This window comes from Chlamydomonas reinhardtii, chromosome 3 (genome assembly GCF_000002595.2).
Source record: "Chlamydomonas reinhardtii strain CC-503 cw92 mt+ chromosome 3, whole genome shotgun sequence".
NCBI lineage: Eukaryota > Viridiplantae > Chlorophyta > Chlorophyceae > Chlamydomonadales > Chlamydomonadaceae > Chlamydomonas > Chlamydomonas reinhardtii.
The window spans coordinates 8,701,661-8,718,470 of NC_057006.1; the positions used below are offsets into that span (position 1 = coordinate 8,701,661).

Sequence of the window (16,810 nt, forward strand, 5' to 3'; positions counted from 1 at the left end):
CTCCTCTATGCTGCGGCCGTGCTGCGCCGCGCCCTCCCGCAGCCGCGCCAGCGCCAGCTGCTGCTCCGCCAGCCCGGCCGTGTGCTCGGCCGCCTTGCCGCGAGCCAGCAGCACCTCCTCGTCCAGCCCTGGGGGGGGGGGGAGAGGAAGGTGCGACGAATGTGTGTGTATGTGTGCGTGTGTGTGCGCGATTGTGTGTGCGCGCGCGTGTGTGTGTGTGTGTGTGTGTGTGTGTGTGTGTGTGTGTGTGTGTTAAAGAGCACAAGGAAAACGTTGCGCAAAGACAGTGTATGCGATGCAGCAAAGCGACAGCGAGTGTGTGTGTGTGTGTGTGTGTGTGTGTGTGTGTGTGTTTGTGTGTGTCTTGAGGTGTGCGTGTGTCATGAAGTGTGTGAGTATGGGGGGGGGGCTCACGCCACACGTACCCTTCCCACTGCACACACGACCCACACGGCCCGCAACACCCACCAGCCCACCGCCCACACTGCACACCCACAGCACACCCACGCGGTGAGCGCCCGCACATCAGTCGCCCTTCCATGCACCCGCGCTCCCGCAGGGCCCCTCCCTTCGCACTTCCCTCCCCCCTTCAAAAGTCCCTTATAGGCTCCGGCGCTAACGCGTACGCTCCTGCTGCTCCTGCTCCGTCTTCCATGGACAGCTGCCGCCCCCCTCACTCCCCCCTCGTCCCCCCGCTCCCCTCCCTTTTCCCCCCCCCCCCCGCTCCTTCCCCCCCCCCCACACACTCACGGCGGCGGTGCACCCTGCCGTCCGCCAGCGCCGCCTCCGTTGCGTCCCGGTGCCGCCGCAGCGCCGCGTCCAGCTCGTCGATGCGCTCCTGCTGCTGCGCGCGCGCCTCGCTGGCGGTCTTGGCCACCGAGGTCAGCATGTCCAGCCGCTCACGAGTGCCCTGGCGGGGAGGAGCATTGCAGGGGTGGGGGGAGGGGCGGGAGAAGGGGAGGGGCGGACGTTGACGCAAGCTTGGCCTCACACGGTCACACACACACACACACGCACACACACACACACACACACACACACACACACACACACACGCACACACGCACACGCACCTTCACATTTACCCGTACACACACATACGGTACACGCCCTGCACTCTCCTCCTTACCTGCACGTGCGCCTCGTGCCCTCCCTCCAGGACGGTCATGCGGGATGCGGCCGCCTCGTGCTTGGCGCGTGTCTCCCGACCCAGGCCGTCAATGCGCATCAGCTGCGGGGCCGGAGATCACCACAAGGGGAGAGAGGCTCGCGAGGGCGGAGGGGCGGCGGTGCAGCAAAGCGATTGACGCGCAAGACAAATACACAAACGCACATAACTGGGCACGCACAGGTTTGCATGTTGTCTTCCCTTGTGGCGTTTCAGCGCATCCAGCGCAGGACCAGCAGAAGCCACGACCGACCAGCCCCAGTATATATGACCAATTGTTACCCCCCCCCCCCCTCCCCGCCCAGCTCAGGCCGCATTCCCCGGCCGCCCAGCCGCCCCGTCACCCACCCAGCATCACACGCCGGCTGCCCCCGCCTCCGCCTGCCCCTCCCACATATGTACACACAAATATGTACACACAGACACCGCCCAGACCTCCCCTCCTCCCCTCCTCCCGGCCTCCGCCCCTCCTTCCCCCCCGCCCCCCACCCGCCCCTCCTCCGCACCAGGTCCTCCTTCCAGGCCGGCAGTGCCCCCAACAGCTGCTCCACCTTGGCCAGCCGCTCGCCCAGGCCGCCGTAGGCAGACACGTTCTGGTCGTAGTGCGCAGCCACGTCAGCCTGCACAAACAGAGAGACAGGGAGAGAGTGTGTGTGTCAGAAAATGTGAAAGTGTTGCGTTGCGTATTGTTGCGACCGACTGGATTCGGGCGCTTTGCTCTGTCGGTCTGTCTGCTTCCGCTCTTCACTCCCCTTCTACCCAACCCTCTCCCTCTCTCCCCTCCGCTCCCCTATTCCCCCTTGCAACTTCAAGGTTAAGGCCACAAATTCTTCGCACTCTGTGGGCTGGCTGGGTCTTGGTGCAGCTGGGTTTGGAATGCGCTACTTTCCCCCGCCGCCCCATCTGAACCAACTGCTCCCCCGCCCCCGCTCTCCTCCTCGCTATGATGCATTGGGTTCGGATAAGTTTGGGCTGGTATCTACAACCCCCCTACTGCAGCACGACTGTTTCCTTACGGGATTGGTTCAAAGTCAACCCCCACCTGCACGGCCTGTATCTGCCCCTCCAGCCGCACGTCCGCGGCGCCCAGGTCGTCGATGCGGGCATAGATGCGCGCCACCTCCGGCTTGTAGCTCTTCAGGTGAGACACCACCTGGTTGTTGAACGCCTGCAGCGAGACGTGGTGTGGGTCAGGGGCCGTGGGGTGGAGGGGAGGGGCCGTGAGGGGAGAGGCCGTGAGGGGAGGGGCCGTGAGAGGCAAAGCGAGGCGCGGGTGGTGGGGAAGGGAGAGGGCACACTTGGCGGCCTGGCGGCCCCGGCCCGTGCGCAACAGGGGGTGGTAGAGAGAAGCCCCTCCCCCCCGGCTGCAGCCCGCCCCGCTAGATCCACGGCCGGGGAAGCATATGTGCGGGCGATGTGCACGTGGCCTCTAGCTCAATGCCCGGTGAAGCGCTACCGGCCACCCTTTGACACGGCCGTGGGCAGCACTTGGCTGGCACGGCCACCGACTAGCTGGGGCTTCGCTCTAAGAAAACCTCAGTTTCACATCATTCATTGTTATTCCAGTTGTACACGGCGTTCTGCGACTTCCGCGCTCAGCTTCACTCTATATTTGGTGCACATAAAGCCGCGCCTGTCCAGATGCATAAGCCGACAATTTACCTGAAGCTGATTCGTCACAGAGGGCGTCAGGAGCTCCAGCTCCTCTGTATCAAACCCCGACATTTCGCCCTCGTTGCTTCACCGTCCACGTTACGAAAGGCCAGCGACAGTCCCTCTATCAATGTGCTTTTAGATTAGGCATGGCCGTCATAGGCAACGTTGCTGTTGAATACGGTCAGAGGTCACCATCGAAGGCAAAGGCGATAGCTGCGGTAAGTTACGTTCTCGACATAATTGCCGTGGCGTTAATTACGTGTGTAACTTATTTGTGAATGCCTGCAGACTATCTGCCAAGCGTGTCAAACCACACCGCCGCCCAGCCCAGGGCTGCCCCCTCATGCCTCAAGCAGTCCCACCCCGCCGACACACCGAGAGCGTTGCAGCGTCCAATGGCTATACTTTGCCCCAAACCTAATTCTGAGGCCCATGCAGATTCATCGGGTCACGGGGCGACCGGCGTCACAAGCCCACAATTGAAATGCTGCAACGCTGAGCAATCGAGCGAGGAGGGAACCCCTTCACCCTGCTAGTATGCCCTTGCTGGCCAGTTGCCGGCCAACATGCCTCACCTGTCAAATGTCAACATGCCGGCCCCTGAATCCGCTCATGCTCCAGCACAACCCAGCAATACAGAGCCCCGCTGCTGGCCGTCACACACTGCGACAGGGCGGGCCAAAACAGGTCCAGCCCTGAGCACCCTCACTAAACACGGGCGCTGTCCCTGTGCCGCAGTTCCTGTGTCGCCACCATTCAGTTTCACAACTACCTGCTCGGTACCTCGACCTGACAGCCGCCCTGTACACCGAAAATGCGTGCTAAGCAACATGACACGTTGACACCCCAACCTCCTGCACCGTGCCATACCCACGGGCACATTCATTTGTTTCAGCCTCACCCTACCCCATCTTCCTCTGCGTGGCACCAGCGACCCCATGCGCTGCTGGCCCCGCCCTCCAGCCGCCTCAACAAGGCACTGGAGATCCCCAAGAGCATGGACGGACCACACGAGTCCGCCCTGCCGTAATCCATGCGTTTAATGGTTTACCGTATCATACGTTGCTGCCTCAGCAATCCACAGCTGTCCAGTTCATGCTCCTGCGGTTGATGCTGGCGGTGGGGCCGCCACATGCCGGCCCCGTCATCAGCCCTGAGCACCCTCCACCGCCGCAAACTCCACGACCAGCCGCCACAGCTGCGGCTGCACCGCAGCCACGCATGCCCACCGCCTCATGCGCGCTGCCATTGAGCGGTAGGCCGGACGGCGCGGCAACACAGCCCCGCTTGCTATGGCACCAGTTGCTCCTGCCACCTGCTGCTGCCTGTGCACAGCGCAGATCAAGCTGATGCGCACCCCTGCGGCAAGTGTGGTCCGTGGCCGCTGGCCTCAACTGCCACGCTGCTGTAACGCCGGGCAGCTCTGCTGCTGCTGCTGCTGCCACCCCATGACCGCCGCCAAGCGAGCGCCGGCGCCTGCACAGCGGAAACATGTGGTCACGGCAATACCTGAGTGACGCAACAGCCGGGCCGCACACTGCCGCGACATAGCAGTGGGCGCAGATCACTTCGGCGGTGGACCCCCAACCGCCCCAAACCTTCTCCCGCAGGACCGCACACAACCGCAGCTATGCCCTCGGAATCCGGACACGCCGGTCAGCCGTGCCCTCCCAGCCCTGCAGGCCCCATACATGCTTACCCAGTCCCGGCCCTGCATGCCTGTCCCGGCGCTAACACGCCAGCCGGCGACCCCAGACGTTCCCAGAACCCCTGCCAAGCAACTGACGCGCCGCCCACTCACCGGCTCTCAGCTCGCCTGCCGTACTCTAAGGCGCTGCGCTCTTTGGCCCCTCCGGATCGTCTCCACAAGCCACTCCACGCCGTCCTTCAGCCCCTGGCCCGTGTAGGCGCTGACCTGCAGCACCTTGAACTGCCTCCCCTGGGCATGGGCGCGCTCCACCTCGAAAATTTGACCCACTTCCTGCGCGTTGGCAGCCCCCTCCAGGTCCTGCTTGTTGGCCATGATTAGCAGCGGCGCCCCCACCAGCTCGCGGTTCTCCAACACGCGGTCCAGCGCGGCCCTGCTCTCGTCAAAGCGGTTCCGGTTCGCCGCATCCACCACGTAGACGACGGCATGCGCCTCGCTATAGTACTTGTCCCAGATCGAGCGCAGCCCGCTTTGGCCGCCAAGGTCCCAGAACACGAGATTGTGCTTGTGCGCCTCGATGCGGCCCACGTTTAGGCCCACGGTGGGTAGGATTTTCCCAGGGTCCAGGCCGATGGACTGGGTGAATACCGTCTTTAACCGTTCCAGCACCTGCCATGGAGCAAGACAAACAATTGGGCTCCATTGTACCGCATACACATGTTGTGCGGTCGGTCCTCGTCGCCCGTTGGCGCGCTTACGCTGCCTCCACTCACATTTGTTTTGCCTGCCTTGTCTAATCCCAAGATGAGTACATGAAACTCGTCCTTCCTGAATATGTACTCAAAGAAGCCATACAGAAGTGAAAACATCCCGCCTCGAGGTCATGCGCAGCGAGCGTGCACAGGAAGCCTGTTCAGCACGTTTGGCAGTCTGGATGCTAGAGGGGGTAACGAGGGAGTGCTTAAACCTTGAAGTGAGTCACCTGTTGCAGAGTTATGCGAGTCGTGGCCCCATCCCCTCGACACCCCCGACCTCACTCCCGGATGCGGCACGCAGTTCCGCACACATACACAGAAGGCTCTCACCCCAAAACAGACGGGTTGCCTGGAATCTGGTCATGCTATTCAAGGTGCAAACGCGCGGCCGTGCTCAGGGGTACCGTAATGTAGAACGACACCCACGAACGACACCCGTGGTGGACACCCAATGCGCCGGATCCGTCACACACCCTGCTGGCGAGGCCATCAAAAGCCTGCTCCTCAGCAGCTGAGTCCCACCACCGTGCGTAAACTGCCGCCACTTACACCGTCAGCAGCAGCCTGCCCCTCATTGACATGCCACACAGCCTATTTGTCGGTTTCCTGGTTTCTCACACAGACGCTGGACTGCTACACCGCGTACATGTTGTTGGCGAAGGGGTCGGAGTCGGGCGGCGGCAGGCTGTCTGGGTTGTCCCGCGGCCACAGCAGCGGGTCTGACAGCAGCGCCAGCAGCCGGGAGTCGGGCCAGGCGGTGCGCTGGTCGGGCGGTGTGGGGTGCGACAGCAGCACCTCGGACCACCTGCAGGCACCAACACGAGCGACCAAGGTGGATCGATGGCGCCACGTGCACGCGTGGGGGAAGGAAGGCCACACCCTCTGACGCGCATGCAGTGCTGCGTGCAGCGCAGCAAGCTAGCTCGCCGATGCGGCGGCGACACCGCGTGTGGCTGCCGCTGCGTGCAACAACGCCACCAGGGGTCGTATCTTGTTTTTGGGGTAATGTCTAGCTCCAGACAAAAACGGCCCGGTGGCCGCCGTCTTTTGTCTGGGTACATGGCGGTTTGGGGGCTTCTGCATAGGAATTGGGACAAAACCCGCCCCAAACCCGGGCCAACAAAGTCTCGCCCCAGACATTAGCCCCCGGGAGGAATGTCTAGGAAACGGCCAAAATGGCCAATTAATGTCTGGAGACATTAAGATAGGAGCCCTGAACGCCACATACCCTGCCACTCAGGCACATGCATGCATGGTTCCATTCAACACCACCCGCAGCACTTAGTGCTCCCGCGCCTCCGCTGCTGGCCCCTCGCTCCACCTGCCCACCTGCACGACTCCCGCGATCGCGGATGCTCCGCCATAACCTCCACCAGGCGCCCCAGCGGCACACACAGCCTGCGCTGCCCGCAGCTGGGGCTGTACCTGTCGGCGGGTGTGTGAGGCAGCCAGGCAGGGAAACACACGCACATCTTCAGCGAGGACAGTCATCGCAATGCTATCCATGGTGCGCGATCAGCAGTGCTAAGCAAATTAGGGCGTGCACATGTGTGCGCGTTGGGAAAGCACTCGCTTTGTGTGGCCGTGGCGCCCCACGCACCTCATGCGCGCAGCCAGCTGCTGCAGCAGCAGCCGCAGGTAGCACAGCCGCGCGCGGCGGTTGAGGTGCCGCACCGCCAAGGCCTGGCCAGCAGCCGCGATGGCCGCCGCCTGCGAGTCGTGCGCACGTGCCCAGCGAACCCGCTGCGTCCGGCAGCAGCGCCAAGGCGGGCGGCGTTTGGTCAACCATGTAGTTGTCATGACACAGCAGAGATAGCGCTCCGTGCAACAGCACCCACAGCTTTGCACCATATGCAGCCCCATTTGTTTTCCACCGTATCAACCTCCACGCTATACGCCCTCCGCGCTACAGCCTTCCCGCTGCAGCCGCACACCAGCTCGCCATCCCACTCACTCGCATTCACATTCGCATTTAAACATTTCAATGACACTCACGTCCGCGACGTCGCTGCCCGAGTCGTTCATGCAGGGCAGGTAGTGGGTGTCGGGGACCAGGGCGTCGTAGAAGTAGCCGCGGCGGCTGGAGCCGGCCTGAGGGCGGCGGAGCGGTGGCAGGGCAAGAATCCACACGGGCGAGGACGAGCGGACGAGGAACTAGGGAACCCGCATAAAGCTTACTTCCGCTGTGTGCATTTGCCAGGCACGGGTTGGCAATGCCCCACGCACGCACCTTGAGGACCAGAGAGCCTAGCAGCAGGTACACCTCCAGCTTGCGGCTGGTGGCGAAGCCGTCGGTGGACACCAGGTAGCTGCCAGCAGGTAGGGGCCAGCAGGGGCGGGAGGGCGGGGGCGGGCACGTGGGGGCGGGCGCAGGCGGCGGGCGCGGGAGAAAGAAAGGGATTGTCAGGGGATCTCCAGACAGTAAGAGACAGCGTAGGGGGTTTGAAGTTCGGGACAAGAAACGCATACGCCTGGTCCTGCAAACTAACAAACAAACTCACGCGAACTGGTTCTGGTGCATCAGCGGCACCGAGCGCTTCCGCGTGGCGCCGCTCTCCAGCCGCGGGTCAGCCAGCGACCCCAGGTCCTGCACGTAGCATGCACGCGTAAGGAAAGAAACCTGGTTGCGCATGTGCGCTCAGTCAGCGCAGCCATCTGCCTGCACGCTCGCTCTGAGTCGCACCCTCTCCACATGGTCCCCCGGGCCTACACACCACCACATACACAGCGACCCCTTCTCCCCTCCAGCTCCGCTGCCCCCCGCTCCACTGAACATCCCCCGCACCGCCCTGCCCCCCCCCCACACACACACACACACATATACACACACGCACACATCTCCCACCATGAGCTCTGGGAAGTGCGCCGCCACCCGCGGCAGCCAGGCGCGCGGGCACTTGAAGGCCTCGCCGCTGGGCAGGCGGCCGCCGCCCAGCAGCTGGTAGGGCGCGCAGAACTTGTTCCTGTGTGAGGGAGGTCGGTGATGGCGGGATCGGTGGCGGCGGTGGCGGCGGTGGCGGGGCCGCGAGAGATTAGGAAAGTGCATGGCTGGGATGCTGCGCGCAGTGCATTCGGGTGGCAGTCAGGTGAGGAAGTAAGGTCAGGGAGCTCAACAGTCACAGGCTTGTGGCGGGGGCGGGCCCGGTGACACACACGCACGCACCATCGGCCGAACGCGATCTGCGGCAGCAGGCAGGTAGAGGCAGGCAGGCAGCAGCAGGGAGTCAGTTACCCGTGGCAACCTTGCACAGCGTGCGTGCACGACCCAACCTGAGTCGCCGCATGCATGCATGTTGCACACTGGCCGCACGTGTTGTGAGTTGCGGTAGGTCAGGCCATCGCCGCACGCACTGATGGGCACACCCCGCCTCAGGCACAGCCATGCTGTGGTGCGGCGGCACACGAGCGCGCCCACCCAGCAGGTGCGCACGCGCGCGCCCTCCCCTACGTACCTTGGTCCGGTTGGCCCAGGGCAGTCGCCGTATTTCCTCCAGCTGCATGAGCAGCTGGTCGAAGCTGTCGTGCAGGCACCTGCGCGGCCAGCAGCAGCAGGCAGTAGCAGCACCAGCGGCTGTGCGACTGGACGTGAGCGACCAGGGCGAACGCACGGGCAAAGGCAAAGGCACCGCCACAGGCATGCCGTCGACAGGCTTGCAGGTGGGTTCAGTACGTAGGCAGGCTGCGGGCACAGGGCTGCACAGGTGCACGCAGACCATCCATGGAAACACGCTTACAGGACACAAAAGACAGTAACAGTGACACGCTCGACACGACTGGCACGCCCGACACGCCCTAGAATAGAGGGCGCGCGGGGGAGGGGACACACCGTCAGTGGTCAGCACAAGCACGCGCACGCCCTGCCTGCAGCTCTCGCTCGCCGCCGCCACGCACCTGAACGCGCCGCTGTCCGGCACCAGTATGGCGCTGCTGACGGGGCTCTTGGCCCACGCCAGCAGTGGGAAGGGGCCGCCGTGAAACCTGATGGGTGGAGCGGGTGGCTGTTTTGGGGTGGCGGCGATCGCTGTGGGGGCTTTGAAGGCGTGCGTGTGCCGTGCAAAACCGGCAACTGGTTGCAACATCGGCGGTGTAGTGTCGTACATACGTGTCTCAAAGCAGCAGCTGCTGCAGCAGCAGCACCCAGCTATGGTAGCTTGCTAGCTCTTGGGGACCCCGCAGCCACCGGACCTGGTCTGTAGCTTTTCCCGGTCCTTGAAGTCAAACAGCGCGATGGCATCCTGCACGCATACATGCCATCAGGCCGGCCATTGCAAACACCTCGGTCAGGTAGGGCCACACGCCCTTAAGCCATGGCCAATGGAAAACACCGCCTCGCACAGCCGCCGCCCAGACGCGCACAGCTGCTCTCATCCACACCCTATGGCCGCCGCAACTAAACGCCCCGCGCTCGCGGCCACACAGCCACCCGCTCACGTCTTCTCCGTTGTAGGCAAACTCCACGTCTGGTAGACTGGAGGGGGGTCGCAAGTAGGTGGGAGGATATGCGCGGCCAGCAGTGAGCAGGTGTGGAATCACTGCAGCGGTGCGGCCGGCGGCCCTAGTTTGCACGCACACCCCAGCACAACCCTCAATAAAACCCAACCTACCCCCGAAGGAGGTAGGGCCTACGACAAGGCACACCGTAGCACCTGCGCCCATACCCACACACGCACCCACGCACCCAGCCCCGCACGCACGCACCCACCCACCTTCCCCACACACACGCACACATGCACGCGCCCACCCACCCACCTGTACAGCCTGCTGAGCTCGTACAGCTCCAGCAGGAAGCCCGGCACCTCGTACGGCCCAAACCGCCAGTCGGGCTGCAGGCTGTTGAGGTACACCTGCGCGCGGGGCCGCACGCAGGCAGGCATGCACGCACGCGGCCGCAGCCCCCGGCACCGCGGTAGGGCGGTGGGGCGTGAGGGAGGCACGCAGGCGTGTCTCTGCTTTGTCCGCAAGCAGCGATACGCATGACGACAGCAGGCATGGAAGTGCAGGGTAGGGCCATAATGGCGCGCGGAAGCCAGGCTTCTCACCCACGGTTTAGTTCGGGCTGGAATCTACAATCCGCCCAGGCATCATCGGCAGCCAATCTCGCTGAGCAGCCAGCAGCGCAAATACCTGCCCGTCCTTGATCATCAGCCGAACCACCTTTCCGTTACACCTGTGAGAAACGGCCTTGTCACACACCTGCGCGCATGCACGCAACCACAACCACATACATAGCCACAGCCACACACACGCCACAAGTTGCGTACACTAATGAATGGAACGTCAGAACGTGTCAGCGTGCACGCACGCACGTGGCGTGCACGTGAGGGAGCCAGCCAGGCTGTCGTGCAAAACGTACATACGCCAGCCCACGAATCGACAGCGCCCAGCCGCAACATGCACAAGAGCGCAATCCGACAGCCAGCTACTGCGACTGCCACCCCACCCCCAACTGGCTCCTGCCGCGCGGCGGCATGCCGGGCTGCATGACGCACGACGTGCGCGAGCGCACTGCTTGGCCCAGCCAGCCAGCCCGCAACAGCTAATGAGCACACGTACGCATGCATGTGTAAGCACAGTCATACACGCACGCACGCGTCCCGTTCATGCCCTTGCATTACTCCATCAGATGTTTGTCCTTCGCGCACGCACGCGCGCGCGCACGCACCAGCGAGATGTTCCGTATCATGGCGTCCGTGATGCCGCCCGCCTCGTCCAACCATGACAGGTCCCTCTGGATCCTACAGTGGTAGATAAGCGGCACAGGGCTTTTAAATGTGCATGCTGCTGCCTCATGCATGGATGCGTGGTGACGATTGTATAACATTGGATGGTGTGTGTCGGTGTGGGCATGGACCGCGTGTGTGTCTGTGTGAGGCCATGCATGCATGCATGGGCGCACCAGGCCCCAGGAAACCGCCGCAAAAACCCACCTCTCTTTGAAAGCCGGGTGCACATCGCATGCGCACGAGGTGTCTATCTCGGCCCCCGCGTGCTTCCACGTGCGCACCGCGACCGCTAGCGCCAAGAAGAGGAGCGCACCGCGGCTGGGAGACATGCAGCGCACCCTCATAACGCGGCTACAGGGCTGGTCGCCCGTTACGCCTCTCGGCTCCGCGAGTCATCGCGCTGAGGTAAACGAGCAGGCAATACAGCCATAAAGTCAGGAGCCTCCACGGTTTCCTGCGAAACTTGAGATATCTCTAGTCTTTGACTTTGTCGAGCCGGTTAAAAGCGCCACAAGCTTGCAGCCTGCACGCACGCTACAAAAAGAAAGCACTACACTGTATTGTGGTTTCTGGGCACTGAGAGCGCTCTTGGCGCAACAAGTGTTTGTCAGACGCGCGCGGAGATGGTCGAAGCTCGCAGGCTCATGCTCACCCAGCTCAAATTCATACCCTGGGTAAGCGTGTGCTCATAATCATCAAACAAGGGCGCAGAGTGCATGCATCTTATTGCCTGGGCCCTGGCCTGTGTGCGGCGTATTGTTGCAAGTGCACACCCTTGCGCTTCCCCTCGCGCCCCGTCGTCGCCCCCACCCCACCACCCCAGGCTTAGCTACTCACCTGCGCCCTGACATTGCATACGTGTGGGATGCATGCAAACTCGTGCCTGATTTTACGGGACGACCTGGGACAGCAGGTGTTTGTGATTTACGTGCAAATCTAGCATCTCTTTATAATTTCAACAACTGCACAAGCGAAAGCTAGCGACGGAGGGCGGAATTCGTGCAACACCCGCCGTGACAAACCAAGCGCGCAAATTCAACACTCACAAGTATTAATTCATTGGTATACGTCCCAGCAAAATTGCTGGCAAATAAGCGCTGCGCCAGCGGAATGTGGACTCGCCGACCAAAACCTCAGTCCGCCCACTACAACCACACTCAAATCTCCTTCCACCTCAAAAGTTGAGACGAGTTTCCTTTTCAAGTTATGAGGTTAGGTCATAGACGCTTGCGCGTGCATCCAACCGCCACGAACCCTTTGGAAGCCCCTTCAAACTCTACGCACGCCCGAAGGCTCGCTCGGCGTGCGTCTGAAGCCGCAGAAGCGCAGCACTCTATATGGCGACGCCGCTCAGGCATACCAGGGCCATGCAGCACAATGCTGTGGCCAAACCCCGGCGGGCCTTGGACGGGGCTCGCTGCACACCGCCACGGCGGCCCTCGATGCGGCAGCGGAACATCGCAGTTTCGGTCAGCGCAACAGCCGCTGCTCGACGTGAGTCCCTGGCGCCCAAGGTTTTCTTGATGTCGCGCACAGTATGGCACTCATGGGTCTGTGTGCTGGCCAGTCGGCGTGGTCTAGTCGGGCGCTTCGATTTCGACGCTAGTGCGTGCGTGTTTCTTGTGTCCATGTCCGTCCTCACTCGCCTGCAGATCTCGCCACAGCGATTAAAAGCTCATCAACTCACTCCGTCCGCTGCCCGCTGTCTGCTGCCTGCTGCACAGGCTGCCCCTACGAGGTGCTGGGCCTCAGCCGCACAGCCTCGGCCGACGACGTCAAGTCCGCGTTCCGGCGCATGGCCAAGGCGATGCACCCAGACGTGGCGGGCCGGGTGAGTAGGTGCGGCCCCCGAGGCCTGGCCGGCTGGGAGGGTGGGACGCAGGGAAAAAGCGGAGCCGGGCTGGGAAGCATAGTACACAGGGAGGGTATAGGGGCAAGGGACTCGGTTGCGCGTTGGGGAACTAACGCAAGGTGGCGGCGTACACCAAAGCGGGCCCCAGCGTTCAGGTTGACTGGCGATTAAATGACTTCGCACGCTGACACCCACGCTCACAGGCCTACCTGCCCGAAGAGTTCCTGGCGCTCAAGGAAGCGTATGACATGCTCAGTGACCCCGCAGCACGAGCCACCTACGACCGCACCTGGCAGCTGCAGGTGGGGGGCATAACGGCGGTGATGGTGTTGACGCTGTGCTGGAGGAGGAAGGGGATCATGGTGCGGTTGGCAGTGCCGTGCGCTTGGTAGGCAGCCCAGCGCGCCGAAGCACGGGGCACAGCGGGCGGCATTCCGGCAGCAGAGGGGCAGGCTAACTTGAGAACGCAGACGTGGGAGTCCGCTGGGTTGTCAAAGTAAGGCCGCATCCGCCCATACGGTACTCGATCAACACGCGGTTCCTCGCAACCGTTGGTCCGGGCCATCTGACCGCCGTGTGCGTGCGCAATCCGCTGCCACTTCCTCAACAGGAGCATCACCAGCAATGGAGTGGCACTGTGCCCGGTGTCATCCGGCCGGTGGCCAGGTCGGCGTCCGCGGCGCGCTCCGCCTCCGCCTCCCGCGTGTCGAGGTCCACGAGCGCGGCGGCGAGGTCTATCAGTGCGTCGTCGCGATCCGCGTCGTCGCGTGTGGTGCGCCGCTCCGCCTCCACCACGACCTCAGCCACTGCCGCGAGCACCGGCAGTGCCGCTGGCGGGTGAGACCATTGCTTGTAGATAGGAAGTAGCTGTGCTGCTGGGCTGTGTGGGGGCTGGGGTTGGTGTAATCGTTGGTGGAGGCCCCACGGATGTGCGTGTGTATTGGGGTTTGTAGGCCAGTGTCTTCACACACGTGCCCCACGGCAGCAACCCGGTGCCACAGCAAGCAGCTCTGTCCCATCACAGGTAAGGACGCGCTTGTGCACACATTCGCGCCGCATTCACGGTCGTCATCTTTTACTCATCAGCCATGCGCTCTCTCACACACGCATGCAGGTACCGGTCCATCTTCGACGCCCCTCCCCCCGCCAGCTCGCAACAGCCGCCGCAGTACGGCTTCTACGCCTCCCAGCCCACCCCACAGACCACCAGCGCCTCGGCCGCAGGCCCCGCCTACATGAACTCTTCGGCGACCACGCCTGGCGGTGCCGCTGCGGCCTCCAACCAGCGGCCCTTTGTGTCCTTCATGGGTGACGACGCCGCCGCCGCCGCCGCCAGCAGCAGCAGCAGCAGCAGCAGCAGCCGCTCCAGCTCGGCCAACCCATGGAGCAGCAGCGGCAGCGGCTACGCCACCACGGCGGCCTCGGGAGCGGCCTATCGCTGGGAGTCAAACAGCGCAGCGGCGCATGCGGCGGCCGCATGGTCCCGGCCGGCGGCAGCAGCGGCTGCGGCTGCGGCTGCGGCCCCGGTTGTGACCTCGACTGCTGCAGCCCCGGCGGCGGCCCCGGTCGCGGCCGCCCCGGCTGCTGCCTCAGCTGCTGCCCGGGTGGCAACCCCGGTTGCCACTCCTGCAGCTGCACCAGCGGCGGCCCCGGCTGTCGCGGCGGCCACACCACGTGCCACGCCCCCGACAGCGTCGCCCGCCACGCCGCCTGCGCCTGCCTCCTCCACTGCTGCGGGTCCCACCAGCACCAGCACCACCACCACCACCACCACCACCACCACCACCAGCACCCGCCCGGGATCCGGAGGCGGCTGGTTCTCCAGGATCATGGGCTTCCACGCCGCCTCACCATCCCCAGCCGCGCAACAGCCCCAGCCTGTGAAGTCTGCGCAGCCGCCGCAGCAGCCGCAGCAGCCGCACAACGCCGCGGTCTCACAGCCGCCCGTGGTGGCGGCCGCGCAGCAGCCGCAGAGCCAAGAGCCGGCGGCGTTCACGGCTGCCGCTTCCTTGCCCCAGCACCCTACCCAGCCGCCGCAGCCGACACCCCAGCCGCAGGCTCCCCACCAGGACTCGTTGACCTACACCTCCGCACCGCCTGGTTCCTCCCACCGCCCCATGGCAGCAGCAGCAGCAGCAGCAGCAGCAGCCACACCCGTACCCGCTCCTGCTGTTGTGGGGCACGTGGTTCCGGCGCCGGCCATGTCAGGGGCCGCCGCAACGGCGCCAGGCTGGAATGGGCCGGCGGCCGCCGCCGCCCCCGCGACCGCGGCGGACGCTGCCGCGGAGGCTGAGGAGGTCAAACGGCAGCTGGTGGAGGCGGAGGCGGTGGTCCTGCGGCTGCGCCTGCGGCTGTCAAAGCTGGAGGCGGCGGCGGGACAGCTGCTGGCGGGCAGCGCATTCACCAGCAGTGCTGCGCACTGCTAGTGGAGAACCGGCAGGCATGATGTAGAAGTTCAGTACTGTTTGTCAGCGCTACCCGTTTGCAATGCGTGTTGTGTTTGATGGCTAGTCACAAGCCATTGCTATCAGCAGGCGGAAGGGCGGGCTGGTCACGGTGTGCAGAGCTCTCATGTGTGGGGGCTCGGAGCAATCAATTAGTTATTTCCGCCTGCTCTGGCGACTGGCGGATGAGAATGCATATGCAGGCCATCCCGGTACGTACATATCAGTGAACACTGTGCTGCAGGCACGCGTTGGACAGCTTAACAACAACATCACTTGATTTAGCATGCATCACGATGTTGCTTGAAGTCGATAGTCTAGCAGGAGGATATATAACGCTGGATGGCCGTGTAAGTGTCAGCGGCTTAGCGTGACAATGCGGCGTGCGTAAATCACTGCACAGGTATTGCGGTGCAGACACATTTGAGCTTCAGTTGAAGCCAGGCAACGCCTATTCTACTGTATTGCAAGTGGATCTTGCTGGGGGAATAACGCAGCATCATCTGAATAAGCACCAGCATGATGTACGGCGATACGAGGTCGGGGCGCCCTGGGGCGCCTAGGTGATTTGATGTTTGATCCAATGGCATACGTACACGGTCTGGCTTTACAGCGCCGGCCTGTGCAGGCGTGAGGTACCATCAATGGAGAGCATCGGACAGGGCAGTCTGGCGCGGCGCTTATGCGCTGGGGGCACACACGTGCCGTCTAGCCCACCCTCACCGCCAGCGCATTGCCACGGTCCGGCCGACCGGGGGCATCCGGGCCCCTTGTGTGCTGAGCCACACACACACACTTCTTCCATGGCATGGCAGCGACTCATTGTACGCGGAGCTGCTAGACTTCAGCCTGGGAGGGTCTGCAGCACTGATGTTCGTTACTTGCGTGTTGCGTTCTTTCAAGCACATCAATAACTTGCTTGGCGCGACGCCGCGGGAAGACCTGTTGTGCGCCCTAGCAGGCAAGTGCTTAGTGTGGAGTGGTGGACGCGCCCAGGTTAGTTGTGTTGTGCTGTGAGGCACTCTTGCTTGTGAGGCATGGGTACCGCGCAGGCTGCACCACGGCGACAGACCGCTCAGCGGCCGCCCAACACCGGTCGGGGGTACACTGTAACATGGCCATTGGCAGGATTGTCCAAACGTCCAAAGCAGCCGCCAGCCGGGCCCTGCACGTTTCCACTATAATATTTCGGAGAACCCACGCTGTCACACAAATTTGTCCGGGCAGCGTGGGCGCAGCACGCCTGGCCGCAAGTCTGGCCACCGACGAGTGCGACGCATGCGGAGGGAGCGTTTCTGCGACGACTGAGCGGAGCTCTTAAATCCCTTCCGACCCTTCGTGTTTGGCCGCCCCGTCCGGCCCAGCTGACATGGCCCAAGCCCACGTGTATGGCTTCCCGCAACCGCTCAATCCCATTTCCCGCGCAGCAATCTAGGGAGGAGTGGAGGACCTCCCAGCGCCCCGAGTAGGATTGCCTGGGCCCTGGGGTGCGCCACCCGCCCTTTCGAGTTTCGATGGTGGTACGCGTGCACCGCCAGCCATGTGCGATTGCGCGGCGCGGACT

The 16,810-nt window shown here is 63.4% G+C and overlaps 4 protein-coding genes across 6 annotated transcripts in view; 1 reads left to right on the plus strand and 3 right to left on the minus strand.

Moving 5' to 3' along the window:
* Positions 1–2,962, minus strand: part of CHLRE_03g204241v5 (uncharacterized protein) — an 8,604-nt gene extending 5,642 nt beyond the window's left edge. The window contains exons 1-6 of the mRNA XM_043061449.1: positions 2,831–2,962; positions 2,211–2,336; positions 1,675–1,788; positions 1,130–1,231; positions 751–910; positions 23–128 (exon numbers count right to left, since the gene is read on the minus strand). Coding sequence (XP_042926655.1) covers positions 23–128; positions 751–910; positions 1,130–1,231; positions 1,675–1,788; positions 2,211–2,336; positions 2,831–2,893 — 671 coding nt within the window. The 5' untranslated portion in view covers positions 2,894–2,962. The remainder of the gene's footprint in view (positions 1–22; positions 129–750; positions 911–1,129; positions 1,232–1,674; positions 1,789–2,210; positions 2,337–2,830) is intronic.
* An 85-nt stretch (positions 2,963–3,047) lies between these two features.
* On the minus strand, positions 3,048–5,392 carry CHLRE_03g204353v5 (uncharacterized protein). The gene is made up of 2 exons (XM_043061452.1): positions 5,246–5,392; positions 3,048–5,141 (listed from the first exon to the last, which is right to left on the minus strand). Exons 1-2 carry the CDS (start codon positions 5,339–5,341, stop codon positions 4,632–4,634), a joined length of 606 nt encoding a protein of 201 aa, XP_042926656.1. The 5' UTR covers positions 5,342–5,392; the 3' UTR covers positions 3,048–4,631.
* Positions 5,393–5,441: 49 nt separating this feature from the next.
* On the minus strand, positions 5,442–11,612 carry CHLRE_03g204465v5 (uncharacterized protein). 3 transcript variants are annotated; one of them, XM_043061456.1, is made up of 16 exons: positions 11,155–11,612; positions 10,890–10,962; positions 10,352–10,420; positions 9,977–10,071; positions 9,659–9,695; positions 9,413–9,462; positions 9,119–9,205; positions 8,680–8,758; positions 8,391–8,407; positions 8,073–8,190; positions 7,729–7,814; positions 7,458–7,536; positions 7,223–7,318; positions 6,828–6,970; positions 6,557–6,652; positions 5,442–6,032 (listed from the first exon to the last, which is right to left on the minus strand). In XM_043061456.1, exons 1-16 carry the CDS (start codon positions 11,292–11,294, stop codon positions 5,861–5,863), a joined length of 1,437 nt encoding a protein of 478 aa, XP_042926659.1. In that variant the 5' UTR covers positions 11,295–11,612; the 3' UTR covers positions 5,442–5,860. The 3 variants fall into 3 exon arrangements, with proteins under 3 accessions (XP_042926659.1, XP_042926658.1, XP_042926657.1); XM_043061455.1 differs by having other exon boundaries at positions 8,596–8,758; XM_043061457.1 differs by lacking the exon at positions 8,391–8,407 and having other exon boundaries at positions 8,666–8,758.
* A 400-nt stretch (positions 11,613–12,012) lies between these two features.
* On the plus strand, positions 12,013–16,374 carry CHLRE_03g204577v5 (uncharacterized protein). Its single transcript, XM_001699336.2, has 5 exons — positions 12,013–12,444; positions 12,675–12,781; positions 13,006–13,104; positions 13,413–13,639; positions 13,917–16,374. Exons 1-5 carry the CDS (start codon positions 12,318–12,320, stop codon positions 15,226–15,228), a joined length of 1,872 nt encoding a protein of 623 aa, XP_001699388.2. The 5' UTR covers positions 12,013–12,317; the 3' UTR covers positions 15,229–16,374.
* The last annotated feature ends 436 nt before the right edge of the window (positions 16,375–16,810 follow it).